General features: G+C 45.8%; 1 protein-coding gene across 1 annotated transcript; it reads right to left on the minus strand.

Annotated features, from left to right (window-relative positions):
• Positions 1-2,637: 2,637 nt before the first annotated feature.
• Positions 2,638-16,999, minus strand: TCAF2 (TRPM8 channel associated factor 2). Its single transcript, XM_059817046.1, has 7 exons — positions 16,344-16,999; positions 13,070-14,040; positions 10,981-11,075; positions 9,767-9,980; positions 8,706-8,945; positions 5,591-5,928; positions 2,638-2,948 (listed from the first exon to the last, which is right to left on the minus strand). The coding sequence occupies exons 1-7, from the start codon at positions 16,997-16,999 to the stop codon at positions 2,703-2,705; spliced, it is 2,760 nt and encodes a 919-aa protein (XP_059673029.1). The 3' UTR covers positions 2,638-2,702.
• Between the last annotated feature and the right edge of the window lie 6,810 nt (positions 17,000-23,809).

Here is a 23,809-nt window from a genome sequence, read left to right on the forward strand (position 1 = left end):
GGGTGAGCAGCTCAGACCGAGATGGCTGACTTTTGGAGGACTAAACCAGGGCAGATGAATCCCATTTTAGCTATGCTTGATTTGTGGCTTACTTCCTACAGCTGCTGCCGGAAAATCAAAGGCTAAAATAATCAATACAAATAGCTCAAATTTGTCTAGTTGTCTAACTAAATTTTGAGAAATCAAAATGAGCAGAAGCTGTTATTAAATCAGCAGCTCATTCAATGCCACTGAGTTCTTTATTACCAATGTGTTTCAAAATAATTTGCTGCTAGCCAGAAAGCTTATACAGAAGTAGTTAATAAAATTGACAGTCTCATCAGCATTTTGTTTCACGTTTGCTCTTGCGGAGGTATTGTGCTTCTGTGTATTTCTCCAAGTGTCTTGGCAAATCTGACACTTCACCTTCTGGTGAAATCACCATTAGCCTGATAATGAAAGTCTTCGTCAGATCTTTGTTGGGCTTCCAGCTCCCTACTAGCAGGATTATATAGCAATAGCAGGCAACTTTCCACTAAGAGCAAGCTGACTGTAAAAATGAAGCCAGTAAGTCCATACATAATTTGAAAACCTCACCAGTGAACCCATTCATTCTTAGTTTATTAGACCATAAAAATACTCTGTTTCTGTTTTTATTTTTGCTAAGGTCAATGTGGCCTCCTAATCTATTTCACTTTTTTTCCCACTTTAGCTCCTGCTCAGGTCAGTCCCAGGTGTCTCCCAGGATTTTCCCAGACTGCATGCTGAATTGCTCTGTGACTGCTGCTTGAACTACATTTCCACAGACATTATTAAATGTTTCATGTGTTGTTTTGCAGTCTGTCTCTGTGATAACATTTTCTTGTCTTATTGCCACAATTTCAGTTTGGCCTTTCTGCTTTGACAGGCTATTCCAGCGTGCACCATCACTAGTGGATAAGCAATCGTGGAATTCAGGCCTGCAACATGCCAGTTTTTTCTCTGATTTATGCTACATTGCTTTTTTTTATTATTCTATGGAGGAGAACAGACATCATCCTGAGGGTGACATTAATTTGAGTTAGTCTGATTTTGAGTTTCTTTAGTATGTACGCCTGAATATTTCAGGCTGCATTTAGAGCTGGTGTAAAGAAATTGTAGCTTCTCCACTGGAATCCCTATGGTTGGACTAATCCATCCAAGCTCAGAATCCAACCCACCACCTTTTTCTTTTGTCTTTTTTTCTCTTAAATATTTCATGGTCGCTTTTGGTGTGCCATTCATGAAAAAGGAATAGATCCTGCCATACTTAGGTAACAGATCTGATAATATTTTGGGCGACTTTTTAATGTACATGAACTCAACTTTTATTCCTAAACTCATTAGGGCTGAAATATGCTTCTGTAGGTAGGGTCTTTATACCATGTAAATTTTCTTCTGAATTGACAAACCAGGACCAAACCAGTACTGAAACACTGTCTAAGCTATGAATAGCCTCTGCATTTATTTTATTGGAAGAACAACTCATAGTAGTAGTGAATAAGAATGGAAAGAAAATTTGAAAGACAAAGCAAATCATTAGGCCAATGAATCACAGGGAAATCAGAACCATATCTGAGCCAGAACAAAAATAAAAAGCTGCTGTAACAAATCTTTGGGTCACTTCTATTTAGGCTTTTTTTACTGGGCCTGGAGACATGAAAGTAGGACTACACACACAACCTGCAAGTCCAGAACGATTGTTTTATTTATTGCTAATACACAAGGAATGGGGTGGGACTGGTACGCTATCAGGCTAAGCATTACCATGCTCGCCAGCCCTGTGTAGTCACCAGTGTGGTGTGCTAGCCAAGCAATTATGAATGAGGTGGGAGACAGATTAACTTCTGTTGCTCCTTGGAAAAGGATTGTCCTCTGTCTTGATGAACTGCTGTCTTCCTCCTCTCTGCTCCCTCACGCTGTCATGTCAGTGCCTATTATTTTAACCTTTGATGAGTCCACGAGTTAAACCATTACTGACTACAATCAAGGCACCTCTTCTTTGTTTCCACTCTCCCATCTTGCATGGCATGTATCTTGCTGTCAGGCTATGCTAAGAATGACAGCTACAACTTATAATTGATTTATTCACAGAAAGCTGGACATTGGGTCACACAGTCATACAACGTAGGAAGAGCTCTACAGCATTTCAGTATCAGCGATGTATTATATAAGCTGTACATAAGCATTACTAGGTCGCTTTCATGATATGGTATGGAAGTTCTGCATACTTAGAGCAATTAAAGATTAGGGATTTTAGGGTAATCAAAACCATAGTGAAAATCTTATGTTACTGAGATTATAACTGAAGAATACAACATTGTGGAGGCTACTATTTGCTTTACAGATCCATATTCTATTGGTATTGTCCTTGAGACCACTCCAGTGACAGCTCCACCCTGAAAACTTCCATTTCATCAGAGAAAGGTTCTGCAGGAACTAAATCTACTTGGAATTACATTCCTCCTGAGGTGAAGAACCCAGAACAAAGCTCATTCATTATTTAACCCTTCAGAAGATGGCTTAGATAGTTGCTGAGCTGCACGCAACTTTCTGCTGAATTTCTGTTGGGGTTGACCTCCACTGACAGCAGGAAGCTAAATAATTCAGTGGAAAGCTAAGCGCCCAGGGAGCTATCATGCAGCACACAAGGAGAAAAAGATAGGCCGTAGCTGGTTGAGAACCCAGGTTTAGATATTTTTCCTTCATAGAGTATAGGATCTCATTGGGTCCTGTTCCCAGCTGGGTAAAGAGGACAGTTCCGCAGACAGCTCTTTCTTGATAGGCCATCCCCAGGCTGTAAAAAAAGGAGCCAGGTTCTTATTCACCTGCTGAGAAAACTTCTGTGCCCACAAGTTCATCTTAGAAGCATTGTCTTTTGGGATGGTGGACATTTTCTGGTAGTCGGAGAAGAGGTGGGTGAAAGGGTCCCAACCAAACCCTTCCTGCAACTGATAGAGAAGAATACAGTGTAAAAACAATGAACTTCTCATTTCACTGGCATTATTTCTGTGTTAGAAGCAGCAGAAAATGCCATAAGCTTCTGCAGTGTCTTTTAGAATGAATGTAAAGTTAGACGAAGGCATCCAACCTTCCCATTATAACGGCCTGCCAAGACAAACGGAGATGAAAGATGCATTGGGAGCAGCCAGAAATGTCAGCAGCCAACTATACAAGCTGCTGATTGGGGCAGAAGAAAAAGCATCAAAGAGGACACTGACAGAGAACCTGGGAAGAAAGAGCACAGGAGATCAAGGAGTAATCAGAAAACACGAAGGACAGATTGTGTGCAGAGCATGCTTTGGCTAGGAGTAAGAAAAAAAGGGATTCAGGTAGAAAAACTGCTGTTGCATGAGTGAAGAGTTTAAAGTAAAGAGGGAGGGGAAAGCTATGCTATTGCTTAAGATGAGGTTAATATGAAGAGCTGACTTGGAAAAACAGCATGACAGGATGCAGAATGTCTACTCAATGTCCACAGTTCCCTACCAAGCCATGACCTACATGTCACTCTCTGATACTAAATAGATTAACACTAAATTGCACTCCACAAATCCTCCATCATGCTGGAACAGCTAAGCAGGAAACAGCACTTCCACATTAGGCAGAACTAACAGGCCGGTTATCTACCTCTGATAATCCCCTATTTTTACGTAAACTTGGTGCTGAGACTAGCTATGAACTAGGCAGTATCTTTTGTGAGAAGGTTGGAGAGCCATGAGGCGGCTGACTGGAAGGTGGGAGATGAAGGGGTCTGGTCTTCCACCAGGTCAAAAGCAGTAAGCCGACTTATACTGGAGGAGGCTCCCCACCATGTTAGGTTATGTCTGAACTGCAGAATGCAGGAGCATCTCCTGGACCCTGAGTTCAAATATCCATCCCAGACACTTCCCAGCTCCTTGTCACAACATGTCCACAGTGAAAACTGCCTGTTCCCGCTGCCAGTTTTCTATGGGAAGAAAACACAGGGACTTGTGGGGGTGAACTGTGGCACATCCTGGACAACTGGGGGGGACCAGCTCCCTGGAGCATGCTGCAAGTGCTTCTTTTTCCTAGACTAGACAGAACCTTTGAGGTCTCTGACTTTAATCCAAAGCAAGCAGTGAGGAGGTGGAGACAGAACAGTACAGACAGGAGTTTTGCTGTTCCATTTAAATCTGTAAATCTCTTGGGCCAATTAACTGTTTTTCTAATTGTTTTACACTCTTTTTTGCCAGATCTGTGTTACAGGCTTTTTACTCTGGAGAGGTAAATGGGTACTCAGGCTGAACTCTGAGAGATGGTAGGCTCCATCAGGCAACGGCAAGACCAGAGGACACCGTGTTGCCGTCTAAGTGTAAGAACCAGACAGGAGTTGGACCTAAACAGGCCTGAAGAAGGCTGAAGACTTCCTGGACTGAAGGAATGTGAAAAGCGTCTAAATGGCAGCCAAATATGGAGACCATTCCATAGAAAAAACCCAAACATTATGGCTGTAATAGGGACTGTATATAGACAGAATTGTAATTGTTCTTTCACGTCATATTTATCCCAGCAGTCCTGTCAGTAGCCAGACAGAAGGGAGATCCCAGCCTATAGCGTGTGGGTGAGGCAGTGGGGCAGTGGCCAAACTGGTAACGTAGTGTGGGAAAATCTCCCCTTTGAAACTGTTCCACTCTGTATAACTATTTCAATATTCATTGCACCAGAAAAAACAGAGGTTGACTCTTCAGCTTGATGATACAGGCACTTCTCTGGGATGTGGAAAAATCAGGATCAATACTCCTTCAATAAATATTTTCTTTTTCATATAAGATGTGAGAGCTCCATCTCACAACAGTCAGTAGCTTAAGCCATCATAATGGACATTCGCCTTACAGTCCCCAGTTAAAATCAGGTTAAGTGCTCTCTCCATTAGACTACTAGTTGCTATGAGGATTAAGGGAAAAGGGAAGGGAAAAAATTCTCTCTCACATGCTTCCCAAGCGAATGCACTTTAATCTAGGACAGGGTTCATGATTTAGAGTCTCGACCACAGGGAGGGATCCAGTTACATGTGCAGGAGGATAAGCTGAATCCATCCCCTTGCCACTTGATGGACTATGCTGGCTCCCTCAGTGCGTCGGCTGATACGAACACCCGTCTCTTGGCTCTGTTTTGTAAAGAGAAGCCTAGCCATGTAACTCACCAGGACACTGCCACAAGGCTGGCTCTTCTAGACACTTTACAATGCCGAGTTTTTTTCTGCCAGCTAGCCCAATGTCCCACAGGAAATCTGCCGCAGATTAACGAGCTGTGCCCAAGTTTGATCATCCTTTTCCCATGCTGTATAACAAGAAGCAGCCCCTGTTTCTCTCCTAGGGAGAAAGATTAGTATATTGCACTAAGCTCTCTCCCTGAGCGGCTAAGCCCAAGTCTGGCAAAGGAAGGTTTTCAGGAGACATCAGCATTAGATGTTCTGTCTGTATACTTCTCAGGTGCTTTCTGGACCCAAGATGAACCCAGATTGTAAGCAAATACTTACAAGGCATGACAGCTACAGTCACCAAGATGCAGACATCCTTCTGACACAGGCTTCACTGACTGCACTAAGAATACACCCGCTTTTCCCAGTTACCTGCAGGTATGTCTCCAGAGCAGTCCACACCTCCCAGTCCTTTAGTTGAGCGCCTTTCTTCAGATACTCTCTTATCCTTTCCTCCCGACACTGTGACCTAAGCGCCTGATGGGCCTGATGCCTGGGAATCCCAAGCACCTTCTCATGAACATAGACAGACCAGAGGTTGCAGGTGGCCTCTGTGGTATGAGGGGGAAACTCCCATGCTTGCTGCTGTTGATTGTGTCCCAGCTCATGAACAGGACCCCAAAGACCAGTAGTTTGCATGTGCTTTATGTCTAGCATCTCCTTCACCGAATCTAGGTGGCCCATGATGGGGTAGCCAGCATGCATCCAGCCTGCAGGGAAGACAGGTAACAACACACGTCGTAAGTGCTCACCCCAGTGCCTCTTAGACATAAATGACTGTATTTTTTTTCATTTCTCTAGTGCCTTTCCTCCATCTCACAAACCACACTGTATTGCCATGAATGACAAATTTTTCCCTTTGTGAGATAAAGAAATACTACAAGTTTCACCCTAACAAATAGTCAAATAAACAGTGTAAAGGTAGTACTGAACTATCAGTTAAGCACAGTTTCGCCTGCTTTCCCTTTTTGCACATAAGCATACACTCACAGTTGGACTGAAGTTGAGATTTTAGGAGGAGGGAAAAAGTCTGACCATTGCTCAGAATATACCTGAACTCTCACAAACTGAGCGCAGTTGTTGCCAACCCAACCATGCAATAATGTGGTTCAGCACCCTGGCAGAGCTTGAGTCTTCTGATGTAGAGTGTGGATAGTGCAGGTCTGCACTCCAGTGGTCAGCAGTGTGGATGAGACACATGGAATTCACAGTTTGTCATGCTTAAGGGATGCAAAGCCTGTCATGCTTAAGCCTGTTCTTAACCTCACAGGATAGCTATTCTATAAACAACCTCCCAGCATCATGCTAGCAAGAATCTTGCACTGCAAGGGATTTTACTTATGTCTCCTTGGTGTCTTCATCCCTAATTTGTCCTTCTTCTTGAAGATTCCCAAAGCTTCATACAAGAATCACCTCCCCGAACTCAAAACACCTATTGTAGCAGGGGATAAGCAGCCCTTTACGCTCACTACATAGGGAGCCTACACAGCTGGCTTTGACTGAACGCTAAGCTTGTCGTCTACCCAAATTGGAGAACATGAATGGCAACCCCCTTCCTGCAGCAACTATTTAAGATCTTGAGCTCCCTCTTTTTTAATAAGAGGGATGCATGCATTTAGCAGCCACTGGCACCCAGAAAGTTCAGGTCCAGAAGTGTGACTAAAACCATTTAGTCCACCCAAAACAGAAGGGAATGTTATGTCTGCAGGCTATGATCTTTTTAACTGGCATTTGCTCAGGATAGCAGAACTTAACACTCCTAAGATGTGCAACAAATTCTTTCCATGTGGCTTAGCAAAGGGTTAGGACATCAGGGTTCATGCCAAGCCCTTGCCTCATTGTGGGATGATGAATTTAACCAGTCTATTTTGAAAAACAACTGAACAAAACTTGTGTTGCAGAAAGTTCCACATTTACCATATAATTTGACTCGAGATCAAATGCACTCAGTTCTCAACTGGAAAAGCTGGGATAGGGGAAGCATCAACTGCAAAACTACAAACTCACGGGCTTTGACAGTGATACCGGTTCTACTCCTCCACTGCCATCATCTCAGGCACACATCTTTTCAGGCTAAGCTTTGCCCACACTAAGCTTTGTGGCGCCCATCTCCAGCAGGTAGGCACACACAGGTTTAACAATTGTCACTGAATGCGTGAGAATAGTCCTGTGGCTGAGGCAGGGAAAAAATAGAAATCAGGTCACCGTCTCCCAGCTGTACGGACTCTGCAGTGCATTCAGGAGGGAGAATGAGTAACTACATGAGTCAAAGCCCCTGCAGTCAGCAGCTCTGCTTCTTAACACACCCAGGCAGCAGAACAGTTTTGAGAGCAGGGAGGAATCTGAAAGGGTCAATACATTTTTTTAAGCCCTGCCCTACTATGTTACCATTGTGATGGAGTTGCTCACAATTATGTCGGGGTCAGTCATTTAGCATCTTACATAGCTTTATCGACGATCTGGATGAGTGAACTGAGTGCACCCTCAGCAAGTTTGCAGATGACACCAAGTTGGGAGGGAGTGTTGATCTGCTTGAGGGTAGGAAGGCTCTGCAGAGGGATCCGGACAGGCTGGATCGATGGGCCCAGGACAATTGTATGAGGTTCAATAAGGCCAAGAGCCGGGTCCTGCACTTGGGTCACAACAACCCCATGCAATGCTACAGGCTTGGGGACGAGCGGCTGGAAAGCTGCTGGGCGGAAAAGGACCTGGGTGTGCTGGTTGACAGCGGCTGAATATGAGCCAGCAGTGTGCCCAGGTGGCCAAGAACACCAATGGCATCCTGGCCTGTATCAGAAACAGTGTGGCCAGCAGGAGTAGGGAGGTGATCGTGCCCCTGTACTCGGCGCTGGTGAGGCCGCACCTCGAATGCTGTGTTCAGTTTTGGGCCCCTCACTCCAAGAAGGACATTGAGGTGCTGGAGCATGTCCAGAGAAGGGCGACGAAGCTGGTGAGGGGTCTGGAGCACAAGTCTGATGAGGAGCGGCTGAGGGAGCTAGGGTTGTTCAGTCTGGAGAAGAAGAGGCTGAGGGGAGACCTTATCACTCTCTACAGCTACCTGAGAAAGGGGGTTGTGGAGAGGTGGGTGTTGGTCTCTTCTCCCAGGTGACAAGTGACAGAACGAGAGGAAATGGCCTCAAGTTGTGCCAGGGGAGGTTTAGATTGGATATTAGGAAAAATTTCTTTACGGAGAGAGTGGTGAAGCGTTGGAACAGGCTGCCCGGGGAGGTGGTGGAGTCACCATCCCTGGAGGTGTTCAAGGAACGTGTAGACGTGGCACTGTGGGACATGGTTTAGTGGGTGTGGTGGTGTTGGGTTGATGGATGGACTTGATGATCTTACAGGTCTTTTCCAACCTTAGTGATTCTGTGATTCTGTGATATGTTCCCAGTCGGGTTTTAGCAAAATAACCTTGAAGGAACAGACATTGCTGCTAAAGGCCACTTGTCTCTTAGCCCTTGAGAAGGCCATATGGCAATGTACCTACCACATGAGATCTGGACATCCGTTACGATCCTCTCTGGCCTTGGGAATTTTGTTGGTATGGCTGCCAATTTGCTTATTGCCACCATGATCTCATTCCACAGGGTCAGCAGCGGCTGTGGGTTCTCCATATCGCGGATGCTGTCAGACGGCACCGTCAGGATGAGATTATCAACAGCCAGTTCTGCCCAGGGAGCAGGGTAGTGCCGGATACAGTCCTTCCACTGGCTTTCACAGGTCTCCCCTATATCGACAACACAGACGATCAGTTAAGCACAGCTCTGACTTTTGAGCACGCTTCCAGAGGTCAAGCTGGAGAAAGACCACAGTCGTGAAAACAGTATGCGGTACTTGCGTGACTAGGGGTGATCAACTTTTAACTAGTTGATCCTCATCCTGTGCTTGGGAAGTCTCCACAGGCTCTTTTATGGATGGGAGACAGGCAGAAGAGGACCAGAGTAGTAGAATAGCAAGAACAGATCCCTGTGTTCCATCTGAGAACAAGAAGCATCAGGTTTCTCCAGAGCCTCTTGATGTCTCATTTCTTCTTCTCCAGCAGAGATTTCCTGTTTCATATAACAAGCCTGGTTTTGTTTAGTTTGACAGAAGAGCAAGAAGAAATGGCATACAGAAAGAGAAACTGATGGAAACATGGGAAATTCAGCAGAGAGATTTAGTGTAGGGACTGGAGATGGCCATGTGAGGGCACAATAAAGCAGGCAGAGCGCAAGATAAGCTTTCCCGTGGCAGCGGTCAGCCTGTCTCCCTCCCACTTCCATCGGAAATGACAACTCCAGCCTCCAAGAAATGTCGGTTTGGACAAACCCTGCCCATTTTGTGACAGCTCCCTCACCTACCTCCTGCCACGTAGGAGGCACAGAGTGACTAAGTGACTTACCCAGAATCCTAAAGGACGACAAAGCAAGGAAACTAAATCTGCGTATTCCTGAACCCAGGCATTCCTAAGTCATTCCTAAGCACGGGACCATCTTTCACTTCAGTTACAGGGATAGCAGCATCTGTGAGCAGCACTAAGGAGAAAGGCACCAAGGTAAACAAACCTACCAAGCTTGAAGAAAGGAGCTCTGACAGCCCCTTCTACCGTGATGGGAACTTTCCCCAGGACACTCCTTGCTGGTACTACGATGTAAATGAAGCCACCCCAGAGGCAGGAAATAGACTGGTTTTGGCAGGCAATATCACAGGTGCGTATTACCACTGGGGCCCGTTTCAGCTCTGCGGCGTGAGAGAGGTCATCCGTGTGACACCCAATCTGCACCTGGCAAAGAGAAGGGCAGGAATAGCTGGTCAAAGGGCTCCAAATGTGACCTGGCAGACCGACTGCAACACCCTGAGCTGCAGCACGGTCCCTGCAGGGCACGCACGCGTAAGCAGCCTTCTGAATCCAGCCTCGTTCAAGCTTTCAGCCTGTGGTGACCAGAAGCAGCAAAATAAGTGAAAAAAGCTGGTGAAGTTCACTGCTGTGCCTGTCTCAGACAGTTTTACAGCTATACTCCCATTACAACTGGCTCAACTACATCCTTCACCACCAGTTTAGGGTACTGCAGTGACTTCTTTCACTGCACTGTACTCGCATTGATCATTCCTTCACCCTTCACCAGCATCAAAGTCACATCCTGTAACATATATGTGGTGGAGAGATGTGATCACTGCTGGCCTCTTGTATTGTCCCTCTTCCTTGGTCCTCATACAGTAAGACAGACAGCATGTGGCTGCAGGATCAGACAGAAACACCCAACTTAACTTTGCATTTCAGCTGCAGGGAGCTCACTGAAAAACATATCCAAGCAGTAAGCATTTATCTGCTTCGTACTTCGCAGAGAACAGGATCCCAAGTAACCAGCTGATATCTGATCTGGATACATCTACATGAGCAATAGTGACAGCAGTGTGAAAGTACCTTATGAGAGATCTTGAGAGACAGAACTAAGTTTGGTGCTTAGAGGGCCCAAATACTTCTCTTGGGCCTGAAAATCACCTCTTTGCACGATAACAAAACAAATACAGCTGCCTTCAGGCAGCAGCCATACTCAATTATCCCGCCAGCACACAGAAATGAGAGGAATGCAACAGAAGAGAGTGGGAAACAGGGTGAAAAATTATGACAATGCATTGAAAGCGCCACAGGGTGGCAGCAGTAGGAAAGGACTGAAAAGGCAGCAAAACCAGTAAGGGAAAAACCCTTCTCCGTCCTATTTTTGAGTGCTCACCTGACAAATACATCGCTGCAAACAGAAGCCAGCCTAGAGACAGCTTACCTTCAGGCCAGCACCGACCACCAGGCAAGGGAATGTTATAACTGCTGTGTGTCCTTCAGGAAGGTAGAGTCCCGTACTCCTCCAGGCTGTCTTACCTAAAAGGTAATAGAACACAGAACAGTCAAGCATTTCTTCAGCCCGACGTTACAGATTCTGGAGATTTTAAGCTGCAATAAAAGAATCTTCCATCCTTTTCTTTTCCCTTGCTCTACACTCGCAGAACTGTCTCACATTTTACCCAACCTGTCAGAAATATAGTTTTAAAGCGATAGGGTAGCAGTGTGAACAAGATCATCACACCATTAGCAAGCAAGCCCACCCAAATTTGAACTTCTGGAAATGCCAAGCTTAAATGTGTTTACCAGTATCTTTTAAAAATAAGAAGAAGAAAAAAAAGAAGCCAAAACCCCAACACCTCCTTCACTCAGATCCTCTTACCCTAAAGCCCTCATAAGAGGTGGACACCGTGGTGGTATTAAACACGGTTTAAGTTGCAATGGTCATAAAACATTTCCTAAACAACACACTGACAGTGTCATCGCATTGTTCCTTACTGGCTGGTCGAGCACAAGCTGGGGCCCACACGAATTACCACTTGTAGCTGACTGAAGTTACGAGAAAGCCTAAAAAGAACTGCCCTATGCTAGGTGTAACTGTAAGATGGGTACCCCACCATACTACTACAATTCAGCATGTTTCTAGACAGTCTTCCCATGGAAATGCAGGTCTCCTCTGCCTAGACCTCTGTAAACACTTGAGATAGATACACAGTGCAAAACTGATCCATCTCTACTGTACTGATCAGGCAAAATCCACTCCCTAGTTCTGACATAAAGTTTACTCAAGCGTATTTCAACACAAACAGCAAAAGTCCTAAAAAGAGCTGAACCATCATAAAGCACCCAACTTACAACCTTTCCTGTTCTCCAAGAAAGCAGGAGCAGTTTTGTCAAGCAAAACCTAATCCAAGGAAAAATGCAAATTAGACCATATCACAATGTTTCACCAATTCATCTCAGTTTTGCTGAATTTGCACCAAAGGCAATTTTGAAATGGTGTTCAGGGATTGCTAGCATTTCTTTCTTTTTTGTTTATGTGAAATGACACAAATTCTGAATATTTCTGGTCAAACAAAATACTGTGTTCGATCCAATGCGTTCAGTTCAGCCAGCCCTAACAATTTTCCCCTTTTGTCCTGACTCATTAGTGTTAAAACCAGTGAGCAGTTATTCCGCAACTTTTCTCTCCACGTGTCCTCTGCACCCAGACATCACGACTCCGGAACAGTCTCCTTCACCTCATTAGAACAGTTTGGAAACAACTCCTCTCAATCATATTCCAATAAAAAAAAATCAAGATTAATCTGCCCAGGGGATAATACCTTACTAGTGGAATTTAACCTCGAGTTTAAACATATCAGCTGTGAGCAGGAATCTCAGCAAGGTTGTATAGATACAAGGCCTGAATGATTAGACAAATCATTCAGGGTGTTATTGCCAAACACCTTGGCTTCAGTGGTGGTGTCAGCCTAAGAAGTTCCCACCACGCTTCCAGCCTCTTGTTTTCGCCCCCAAAACCAAACCTTCACTCCATCAACTGTGCTGACACAACAAGTTGTGAGACTGTGCTATAACTCAGGCTGAAATTATCTAGATAAAAAATAAACATTTTGTTCCTAACTCCTAACTCTTTGGAGGATGGTCCCACAGACGGCTGAACCAGCACTATGGCAACAACAACCTGCAGTGTAGAGCCCAGGGTTTCTCAAGAAAGCTTTCTCGCTAAAGCCATTGTGCTGTGCAAGTACCCTGAGATGCCTCTGTTAGGTGGTTCTTCTCTCCCAAGTGCCTGTGCACCAACAGCGAGGAAGCAGGACTTCCATGGGGTGTGTCAGAGCGTTGAAATCAGGGCTGGCCACAAAAGGAGCCTGTCTGCCACTTCACAGAGGTCAGCCTCCTCACAAGCCCACAGGGAAATGGCACATCTGTGCCCATGTCCAGACATACACAGACACATGTACACCGAGGACAGGCGCCCCACCAATCCCAGCAAGAGGATGCCTCAAGAGGAAGGGAGACACACTCCTCACCTGGGTTTGTGCCATCAATTTCGACAGTGATGGGGAGGGCACAGACCCCAGAAGCAGGTTTCTGCACTAGGGCTGCACTGTCCGTCATGGTGAGGGACAGCTCGGTCGCCATGCAGAGAAGGACAGCCTCTTTGGAGTTGTTCTTGACAGGGCAGTGCCTGCTGACGTGTGGGATCCCCGTTCTCTGAAGCACTTTGGTCAGGATGCAGTGGAGCGAGGCATACGCAGGGCAGTCATGGGCTGGGATGTGCAGAAAGGCAGCGCAGTCTTGTGCTAGCCTTTGCAGCCAGTCCTTCAAGGGGGCCTTGAGTTCCTCATGCTTCTCTACATGCCTGTTGAAAAGAGCGAGCGCCTTGCGGAAGTGGTAGTGCTCCCCAGACCCCACAGCCGGGTGCTTAGCTGCCTGGACGCTCTGCCCCAGGATGGTCAGCCCAAAGCGGTTGAGGATTTTGTTGCCAGGATATTTTGCCACAGCAGCTTTGCCGCGGTTCTGGGAAGCCCAGTACCAGGCCTGGCCTCCAACCAGCAGACCACCTCCCTCTGCCACGAAAGCGTGAACCCTCTCCGCCTCTCTGTCGCTGTAAGAAGAGCAGCAGTACACGCTCATCTCATCTGTCAGCTGTGACACCTGGGACTTCACCTCTTCCTGAGGGAGGAGGCTACACAGTTTCTTCAGGCTGGCATCCACACCCACCAGCCCCTTTCTCCCAGCATCCAGCCAGTGGACAGCATTGAGCAGGAATCCGGCCAGCTTTGGGGAGAACAGCTGGCTCTCGTGGCTTGCCACCACAACACGGCCTCGTCCATAGCGTGCCGCAGCTAAGAGGCAGCGGTGCGAGCTGTCCAGGCAGAGCGGGAAGGAGAGTACACCGTGCACCAGCAAGATGGAGGGTATGCCCCCTGTTACCAAATCCAGCTCCGACACACCACGCAGGAGAAACTCAGCATCAAGGCCAAGGTTGGCCTGGTGCCTGCAAAACCAAGAGAGGTCCAGGTTAGCCCCCGTCCTAGAATTCTTCGCACAAAAGGCCACCTCGTCCATCCCTGACTCTTCTTCCTCCCTCATCCTAGTACATCATGTTGCCAGCTCTTTCATTTAAAAAAAAAAAATCCATCCATACCTCATTTTTCTCCTTTTAAAGCCTCAGTTTTTGCAGCCAAGCAAATCTGTAAGAATCTCAGCACTCATTTAAAAAAAGGAGAGAAAGAAGAGGTCAAAATGAAGTTTCTAGACCTCTGGCTTTGAAAAGCAGCTTGAAAATCTAAATACATTGCAGAAACTCAAAAGTCAGAAGACTTCTCATATTTTTTAAACTGCAGGTTTATACTGCAAATGATGTGGGAATAGGCACATTTCCTGTAACAGAAACTTTCTCCATTTACCCCACTCTAGTCATTATCAACTAGGCAAGCCCAAAAGATTTCTCTGTGTCTTCTCCCAACCTCTGCTACTGTTGAGAACTGAAGAAAGGCTAGGCCTGATGGGCTAGATGGACAGGCAGGCACAGCTATACAAATAATGAGTGACTAGAAGTTGAATCAGAGCCCTAACACATAGTCCTCACATTACCACTAGCTGGTGTCCACAATACAAAGAGATTATACTGTGCAAGGCCCTCTTATCTCTGCTATTTCCATATAACTCCTATACATCACTGTGGAGAAAGACATGTTGAATTACTCTCATTTGCTTTGTTTACACTTTCTCCTGGTTCTGCCAAACAGCTTTCCCCCAACACATGGAAAGAATCTGTTGTTACGTGGCCATTGTAGCCAACTCAGTAAGAATAAATGACACTGCCCTTCTGCACGCCCATAGGACAGGAACTAAATCTGCAGCTTTCCTGGGTTATTACTTTACTGAGACCCTTTGTCACACAGAGTACGTGCCCAGGCAAATGGCACAGCACCTGCCTTAGATGGCAGTCTGATTCTCTGTGGGTTAAGCAAAGAGCAGCAGGAGGGCCCAGATGCACAGTGCTGTTATGTTGCACAGAAATTAGGTATCTAAATTTCTCTGTGACTCTGGATCCAGTCAAAACTACCACAAAAGCACCCTAAACAAGGTGTAATTGACCCTTAATTACCATGTAATGTCTCGTTAATTGCTATGCAATTTTTCTCTCCTGAATTCTCCACCCCTCTCCCTCTTCCACACGCTGTGCATGAGGCAGTGGGAACGTGCCCATGCACTGCAGGTGGGAACAAGAATCAATCAGCAAATTTTAATTAAGTAACTTCATTTGTTAGCTGTGTCCTAAGCACTTCGCTGAATTCAACAGCAGAGCTTTCTACTACCTTTATTGGGAAATAAATTGAGCATCCAGAAAGTATCAGATCTGATTATTTGTTTGAAAATATTAGAAATTTAGTATTGCATATCCACAAGGAAAAGGCTGTGAAGGAAAGACTTGCAGGGAATTTTATTGTAATCGTTGCAGCTTCCACTGCAGTGAAATGAAGCTGCCACACTGAGGAAGCGCAGCAGCACTCATGCTCCTCGGAGAACCCGCTGTGCCTTGCGGAACTCAGCAGAAAGTGGCGGGAGGCACAGCCTGGCACACCCGCTGGCAAGGGGACGTGAAGGAAGACAGCAGAGCAATGCCCAGGACTCTGCTGCCTGGTCAGCTGTGCGATACGAATCACAACAGCCCTGAGTTTTATACCTGCTGCTCCAGGACCAAAGGGGCCCAGCTGGAATCCCAAACAAACTGGGAGCATGGAGATTTCCAGCCCACAGTCTGTGTTAGAAGCTGAGAAGGGAGGTGGCATCCAGGGTTTCACTCAGAGAAGGTGAGTTTCTGCAAGCAACAGGCTAAACAGGTTGAGCAGCTGCCAGCCAGACCTGGCCCAGAGGGCTGGCCTGGTGCTCCACCTCCAGCCTGGTTTTGAACTGTGGGAAAGTTGCCCTGAACGTACACGCATGTGGGGAGAGGAGTTCCTCCTCCTGTCCCCGTTGTGCTGTGAGATGCACTCAGGCACGCTTGGTCAGGCAGACCGCTCTAAAAGATGGCTCCCCTCATTTCCTTCCCCTTGAATGAATTCCCCAGGCCTGGCCCAGCTGCCCTGGAAACAGTCAGAGATGCTGTTCTTCCCAATTGCAAACAGTGGGAAGGTCCCCCTTAAACTGGAAGACAGCCGCTGCATCCCATCCTGGCCATTAAAGAACCAGCACTCGCCATCGTCCTCATCTCTCACCTCAAGAATCTTCTATAAACACGTCACCTGCATAACCTGATCAGTTGTTTAAATAGAGAGCAATTCAATTACTCACGGGACAATTAATGGGATCTTGGGAATTTTCTTGGCAACTTTGAAGATGCCTTTCTCCACAGCGTTTCCTGTGAAGTACACGCCAGCCACGCTGGTCACCTGGTTCCCAGGGAATTCAAACAGCACCTTCTCCTTGCCGTGACAACTAGCCCAGTGCCAGGCTTGGCCTCCAATGAGCAGCCCTCCACCCCGCTTTACGAAGCCAACCAGGTCTTTTGCCTGCGTGCTGTCGTAGGCGTCCATACAGTACACCCCCAGGGAGGGGCTGAGCTCTGCCCCAGCCTGCACTTTGGTGCCAGCCCTGAGCAGCAGCTGGGAGAGGGAATCCAAATGAGGGTGGACCCCAACCAGGGCCTCAGGGGAAGGCTTCAGCCACTCCACGGCGTTTCCAAGGAACTGGGAAAACTTGGAGTCCTTCAAGATTCCTTCATGGGAAACAACCACCATCCGGCCCTTCCCATACTGTGAAACGGCGATCAGAACCTGCTTCTTAGAGCTCACAAGCACAGGGTAGGCATCCTCTCCAACAAGTAGCAGCTCACAAGGAACAAAACCACTAGTGAAGTCCCATGGCCCAACACCGTCCACTAACAGCTCATAGGTGGCAGAGGGTTTCATCTTCAGGTCACTCCTGCCTGGTGGAGAGAAGACCAACATTCATTACAGCATGGCTCAGCAATAAAGAACAGCTCTAGCAACCCTGTGGAGTAATTGTTGTCTAATAGGAACGCCAGACAAACTGGAATCATTTACTGGAAGCAGTTTTGTGGACACAACATTTTCAGGGATTTGAGGGGTTTTTTTGCTTGTTTGGCTTTGTTATCACACTATTTACCATTTAAACAGAAGTGACAAGTATATCAAGATGATGGAGGAAAAGAAAATTACTGTTTCAACAAATTCTGCATCATGGAGGAGAACAGGGAAATAAAGGTATTAACTTTCCCATTAACAATTTATTTGGAGAGGCAGAGTGCCAGAGGCTCCAGGAAGTCTACTAGGAACTTGCCTGGTAGAGGTGGTTTACATGGAAATAGCCAGAAAATGAAAAGACCTTACCAACACAACACACGGCATAATTCAAATATGCAGTTCACGTTTTATTTCCTAATTGATACGTACAGAGCTACACACAGTTGCTGCAAGATTGTATTCCAAAGTTGTACTTTTCTACCTCCATTTAGGCACGATAAGCCCCTGCTTAGTACTAGGAGGTGCTGTGAGAGGGAGGAGAGTCAGCAGAAATCATGGAGACAATCACCTCCCCCCGGAATAACTGTTAGTTCAAGTAAGTCACACCGTACCTAGGAGAGCAGGTCTGGGCACAGGAGATTCATGCCCTAGTTCCCTGAACGAAACTGCCACATGATCTCAGGGAAACCATTTCCCTCTTCCGTAGCTTTGTTTCACCTGTTTTCCCATCCATGAAGTAAGGAGAGTGGTACTGACCTCGATTGCCAAGCCCTTTGAGGTCTATGGGTGACACGTGCTCTATTTAGGGTCCCTCAGTTTGAAAGTCTGGCTTAGCTCTTCAGCAAAATAATCTTCTGCTGAGCTGGGGCTGCTGTACTGTGCAAGCAGGAAGGTTTTCAGGTAGAGCGTATGACCCAGTCCCACCCAGTTCCTGTCATTCAGGGTTCACAAGGCTGACTTGGAGCCCTACATTTAAAGGCAAATACGAGGTCTAAGTGGTTTAGGTTGCTTTACCAGGAATCATGCAACAAAGTAGTAACACAGCTTGGGAAACAAGTTTTTTTCTGGTGGCTTCTGTGAATTTGATACTAATGTACCTACATTGACACACTGATCATGGTGTTGGGGAGGGGAAAATGCGGTGGACAGTTTCAGCAACTCGTATTCTACCTGAGGACTAGCCTACAGGACTAGGTTTGAAGTAAATTCAGTAAAAACTAACCCTCACTCCTTTGCCCTCACCCTTCTTATCACAGGACCTGAAAGCTAACACCCTAGACTCATAAAAGGATGGGTGCTCCCTAGCACTTATCCAGAAAAAGGTGTGGCTGTCTTGGGAAGGATTTTAACTCTCTCTTAACTGAATGCAATTACCACCATATAACAGAATTCCCGATTTCTATGTAATCACAATTTCTCCATTTCCATTGCATTAACCATTTCAGTGTGGAGAGAGGAAAGGAAGTGTACTCATTAGACCCGGAGCAGACACAACTGCAGGTGAACTCCTCTCTCTAGAGAGAGAAGGGAAGAAGACACAGCAGGGACAGAGAACACCCATATCTAACAAGAATTGCAGGAAGCTGCAGAAGACCGAGCTATATGTCTGTCGTGTCAATCAGGAGGAAACAACTGGGCACACACAGAGGGAAGGGGAAGATCTTGGCTCCTAGCTGCCTCCCTTACTAACACAGAAGTGCAAATTCTCCATGACAGTGTCCCAAATGAGTCAAAGACTCTCGATTCCTTGTCTTCCCTCCTGCCCTTTCCACCTCTCACCTCCAGACAGATCCCACTATCCGCAGAGCTGAGAATGTTGAGAGTAGGTATTGGAGCACACATTTATAAATCCTGCCAGATGACTAATTCTCTCCTAGCCTTTCTTCTGTCTCTGGAAAAGGCACAAAAACGCGATGGAAAGGTATTGGGGCTTCCTTAAAGGCAGACTTAAGATTCCATCATCTGCTGTCCAGCAGCCACCACACCCAGACAAAAGAGATGTGGCACAAAGGAAGGAATACCCCTTGGTCCACTCAGGAAGAGTATCTCTGGAAGACGGATGACCTGGGGGGGCCCTGAGGGTGAATAAGGGAACAGACTTTGTGTGTCAAGTGCTCAGACTCGACACACAAAGGTCCCTGTAAAGCCTGTGAGGATCTCCATGAGTAAAAAGTATAGGATTGTGCAGTATCTCAGAGAACAGGGCAAAAGGCACAGGAAAGCCACGGGGGTGGATCACAGGCAGCCTAAGTGAGTGAGCGAGACACAATTCCTAGGGATTTGGCTGCTCTTCCTAAACAGGGGGAACTCCTGGGGTTTCCAGTCTTTCCTCTGTTTCGGATTTACAGTTTAGCTGTCTGCACCGTAACTAAGCACCAAGGATGCTGCAAAGTCTGTAGGCAGTAAAGAATCACAGGGCTCTTGCTTCTTAAGATGTTTATCAACAAATTGAGCAAGAAGAGGAATGCTGACATTTCGCATTTGCTGAAGAGACAACAGTACTTATATTCATTATGTCTGTTCACCATCAACAAGGTTTTAAACTGAAAGAGGGTAGATTTAGATTGGATATAAGGAAGAAATTTTTTATGACGACGGTGGTGAGACACTGGAATGGCTTACCCAGAGAAGCTGTGGATGCCCCATCAGTGGAAGTGTTCAAAGTCAGGTTGGATGGGGCTTTGAGTAACCTGACCTAGCGAAAGATGTCCCAGCAGGGCAGGAGGGTTGGACTAGATGATCATTGAAAGTCCGTTCCAACCCAAACCATTCTATGATTCTGTGATTCTATGACTTGTGTGCTCTGTAGCACAAATGCAAATTTATCATACATAAAAACTGTAAGTGTACTTTGAAGTTCTATGGTATATTCTTATAAAGAAAGGCAGTGTCTACACTGCAAAAGTGGGCTCTAGAGATGGCTTAAGCATACAAGCGAGAGCCTGGGCTGATGGTAGAGCAGTAACATGCTCAGGCTCTGCCCTGCCAGAGCATCAGGAATTTGGTCTCAGCCAGTGTGTGCTCACGTACAGCATCCAGGGCACCTGTGAGGCAGGACCACTTGAGAATGGGCTCAAATTTGTGTTAACCTGAAGTCGGAGACAACAACTCTCAGGACTGAGCATCTCGAGTAAATTCTGCATGCTTCTCCACCCTTTTCAACACCTGTGAAATCATACACACCATGAAGCCACCAGTGGGGTAGTCTAAAGCAGTAAGCCATGAAATGTAAAGATGAAGCAATGTGCAAGAAGGCTGGTGAGATGAAGCAATAAATTCAGGTGCAATGGATTGCACGCAAAAGAGAATACAACACTTAAACTTGGACAGCAACCTTTCTTAAAGAGCTGCTCGAAACTATGGTAAGAGAAGGCGCCTAGTGGAGATCATAGAATCACAGAATATCTCAAGTTGAAGGGACCCATAAGGATCATCGAGTCCAACTCCCTGCTCCTCGCAGGACTACCTAAAACTAAACCGTAGGACTAAGCATCGTCCAGATGCTCTGTGAACTCTTGACGTGCTTGGTGCCGTCACCACTTCCCTGGGGACCCAGTTCCAGTGAGCCACCTCCCTCTCGGTGAAGAACCTTTTCCTAATGTCCAATCTGAACTTCCCCTGGTGCAGCCAGAAAAGTGGGATGGAGAAGTGGGAGGCAGCCAAGCAAGAAAGCTTGCATGGGAAAGACAAAGTTAGAAAAAAATACGTCAAAAAAAGCCTTTCTAATGTTACACAACAAAAGTCAAAGAAACAAAGCTAAACACATCAAAGAGAAATAGAGCCAAAGAAGAAGTAAATTAAGTTGTCAATTAATGGCAACTCTAAAATTAGGTCAAGAAAGCAATTACTAAAGGAAGTTACTGTATTTATTTTTTTTACAATTACAGTAGTAAGAGTTATTAGAAAACATTGAAACCCAATAAAAACTAAAAAAAAAAAATATTTTTTAGTAAAAGTGCAGCAGAATCAATCAGGCAATTGGCATCTGTAATTACTGTTATTGGTGTTATTTTCACATGGCACTTTACAGCAGTAGATTACAAAACTACAATTTCCAAACCTAGTAAAATGCTGCTGTGTTTTAAGGAAAAAAACAGGAATTGCCCAACCTTTCTGGTAGTGTTAACATGCACACATTAGGGTACGCTCACTGGCTAACAGGATGCAAAGAAATAGAAAACCCGAATGTCTAAACATACATCTGCCCAGCAATCTTAATTACTTTTAAAGGTAAGGTGAGGAGAGAACAAAATGAAAGCAGCTGATGACATCTGTTTGGCTATTTAAAAATAATTTTGCATTTGGAAAGGAAATTAGCATCTTAATTAAAATGAATTTTACTAACTTCTTATGAACTGAAAGCAGGCTGAGGGGCTATAATCAGTAAAGACAGGGATACACTGAATCAGAAGAGATGTCTGTATAAAAAAGTGCTGTTTAGTCTTTTTAAAAATCTACGTCTGTGATCTGAAAAGGACAGCACATACCACATAAATGAAATTACCAAATAATAGAAAGTAATGTGCAGAAGCACAGGAGAAGAAATCATAACCTTACTAGAAAATTGTTTTTAAAAAAAAAGAGAACTTGCCTAAATGCCTGTAGTTTTAGAAAAGTGTTGACATCTGTTGGTGAAGAAGGGGCAGAGCAGTTCAGAAGCCTCCAGGAACTGCAGATACAGAGCGCTTTTCCAATCCTGCGCTGGAGGGGTTGAGTCTCATTTGCGCACCTGCTATATAACAGGTCAGGTAATTTCCCTTTAAATGTTGCTAGGTTTTAAAGCAGGGGATGAGTGTAAGACCACTGTTTTCAGCTGAAAAGGAATGAAGAGGTCTAATGCTCTTTGCATGGGGGCCATGCCAATCTACTATAGTCTGCAGTGATGTGGTAAAGGATAAGGAAAAACAACTTTATCTCTTCTAAACTAAAAGGACAGCACAGGACTTGTTTTGCTATATACTGCCAGGGAGCAAGGGAGAGCAGGGACACTGGGACAGCTCACTGAAGCTGTGAATGAAGAACGGACCGGGTGTAACACAGGCGGTGGGTAGCGGCTGACGTCCTTAATGGCCTATCACAGACATGTCACAGAAACAAACGGTGCGGGCTTAGACCGATGAAGGTTTGAGCCCTGCTGTGGACTTCAAGGGTAGCACAGCTTATTGCAACAAAAAAAAAAAGTGCAATTCACATAAACAGAACATTGCTTCCTTATCGTGCACCGTTACATTTTATAATGCAACAAGCAGAAATATTACAAGCTATCCCTGATCTCTTAAATCATATTCTTTTCCAACTCAGTATCAGCATGACACACCAACAGAGGAGCATCCAGGCTTTCTTTCAGATTCTGAGACTAACCAAGCAATTACTCAGAAGAAATGTATGCCATGTAAAAAAAAGTAACAACTTTACTCACTTCTTCGTTACTGCAGCTAGATATTTACAATCAATCGATGTTTTAAGACCTTATTTCAAATAACATGGGTGCACAAATTACCACTTTCGCCCATGTGCTGTGAGCTATCCCTCCGGTATTAGTCTCCCCAGGAATGTCCTTACCACACTCGAGTGGCGCTGGGTCGAATTGTGTCTTCCCTGGCAGCTGGCATCAGGGGCGTCTCTGCCGATGGCTGGGCTGTTGGTCTGCCTGCCAGCTGGCGGTAAGTCCGACTCGACACAGAGCGTGTGGCTTCTGTCTTTATTCCTTTCTTATGTCCTGTGCTTGGCCCTTTCAAGCCACTCAAGTGTGAACCCACTGCTCATGACTAGCGCGGGTTCATTTTGTGTTCCAATTGCAAATGAATATTCAGAGTCGTTCCCTTTTTTGGTTATTTTTTGTTTGCTGTTATCTAGTATTGTCATCTTCGGGCTTGTACAGACCTGCATTCCTCATCTCGTGTGAGTCTGCGGTGCCAGCTTGATCCACACAGCTGGGGAAGTGAACTTCCAGGCCACAGCCTGCCACAGTGGGGCTTTGGTCAACCTACACAGCGCAGTGACTCAAGCCATAACATATCTGGGAAGTTGACTCTTTGACAGCACCCCAAAGGTCCTTCCTTCTTGATGGGCTAGGCCACCCCGAGTCCTGCCCTTGCCTGTGCAGAACCTGTCAATGAAGCTACAGCTGAGCTGTGTGGCCCTACACCATCTTTTATGTCCAAACCTTGTTATCACTATCAAGTCTTTATATAAACCTATTCATAAATCCAGCACGTTGCAGATGAGCTTTAGATGGGCTTCATGTCCTGGGAGGCCCTTCCAGACTCTTGCTGCAATTAGTTGTTTTTCAGGACATTTTACTGCCCAGGCTATTCTCTGCTATTTTAGGCAATCACCTCACTTGTCTTCCACTCTGCCTGAAAGCTATTCCCAAAATTTTCATTTTTACCTCTCCTAAGCGTACCCACCAAGTTCTGAAATCTTTCCTTTGTATTTGCCCCACCTTGCTTAGTTACTGCCTTTAGTTTCAAAATTGTCTCTACCGTGTATCTTCTGAAAACAGGCCCGACATGACATTAAGGCTCCTTTCCAATGCTGTGGTGCTATAAACATGCCTTAAAACAGGCTTAAAATGAGGCTTAAAAGACAGAGGAGACCATTCTGACCTGCCTTCCACCCATACACACCCTAGCAAAACCCATTATGGCATTGATATCACACTCTCTACCTTTTTTCTGCTATCTCTGCTCTCTTTTCCATAAAGTCTTCCACATACAGCCCGCTATTGTCTGTTGCGCCTTAAGGGAGGCCTTTAAACAGTATTTAAGCAGT

Source organism: Gavia stellata, chromosome 4 (genome assembly GCF_030936135.1).
Source record: "Gavia stellata isolate bGavSte3 chromosome 4, bGavSte3.hap2, whole genome shotgun sequence".
NCBI classification, from domain to species: Eukaryota; Metazoa; Chordata; class Aves; order Gaviiformes; family Gaviidae; genus Gavia; species Gavia stellata.

What these genes read in the sequence shown, in the direction of transcription:
- TCAF2 (XM_059817046.1), bottom strand. Translation starts at nt 16,999, where the DNA reads ATGTTGGTCTTCTCTCCACCAGGCAGGAGTGACCTGAAGATGAAACCC. An exon ending in AGCTCCTTTCTTCAAGCTTG is followed by an intron (nt 8,946 to 9,766) that starts GTAGGTTTGTTT and finishes TTGTCGATATAG; the next exon opens with GGGAGACCTGTGAAAGCCAG. An exon ending in GGATGTCCAGATCTCATGTG is followed by an intron (nt 5,929 to 8,705) that starts GTAGGTACATTG and finishes TCTTCCCTGCAG; the next exon opens with GCTGGATGCATGCTGGCTAC.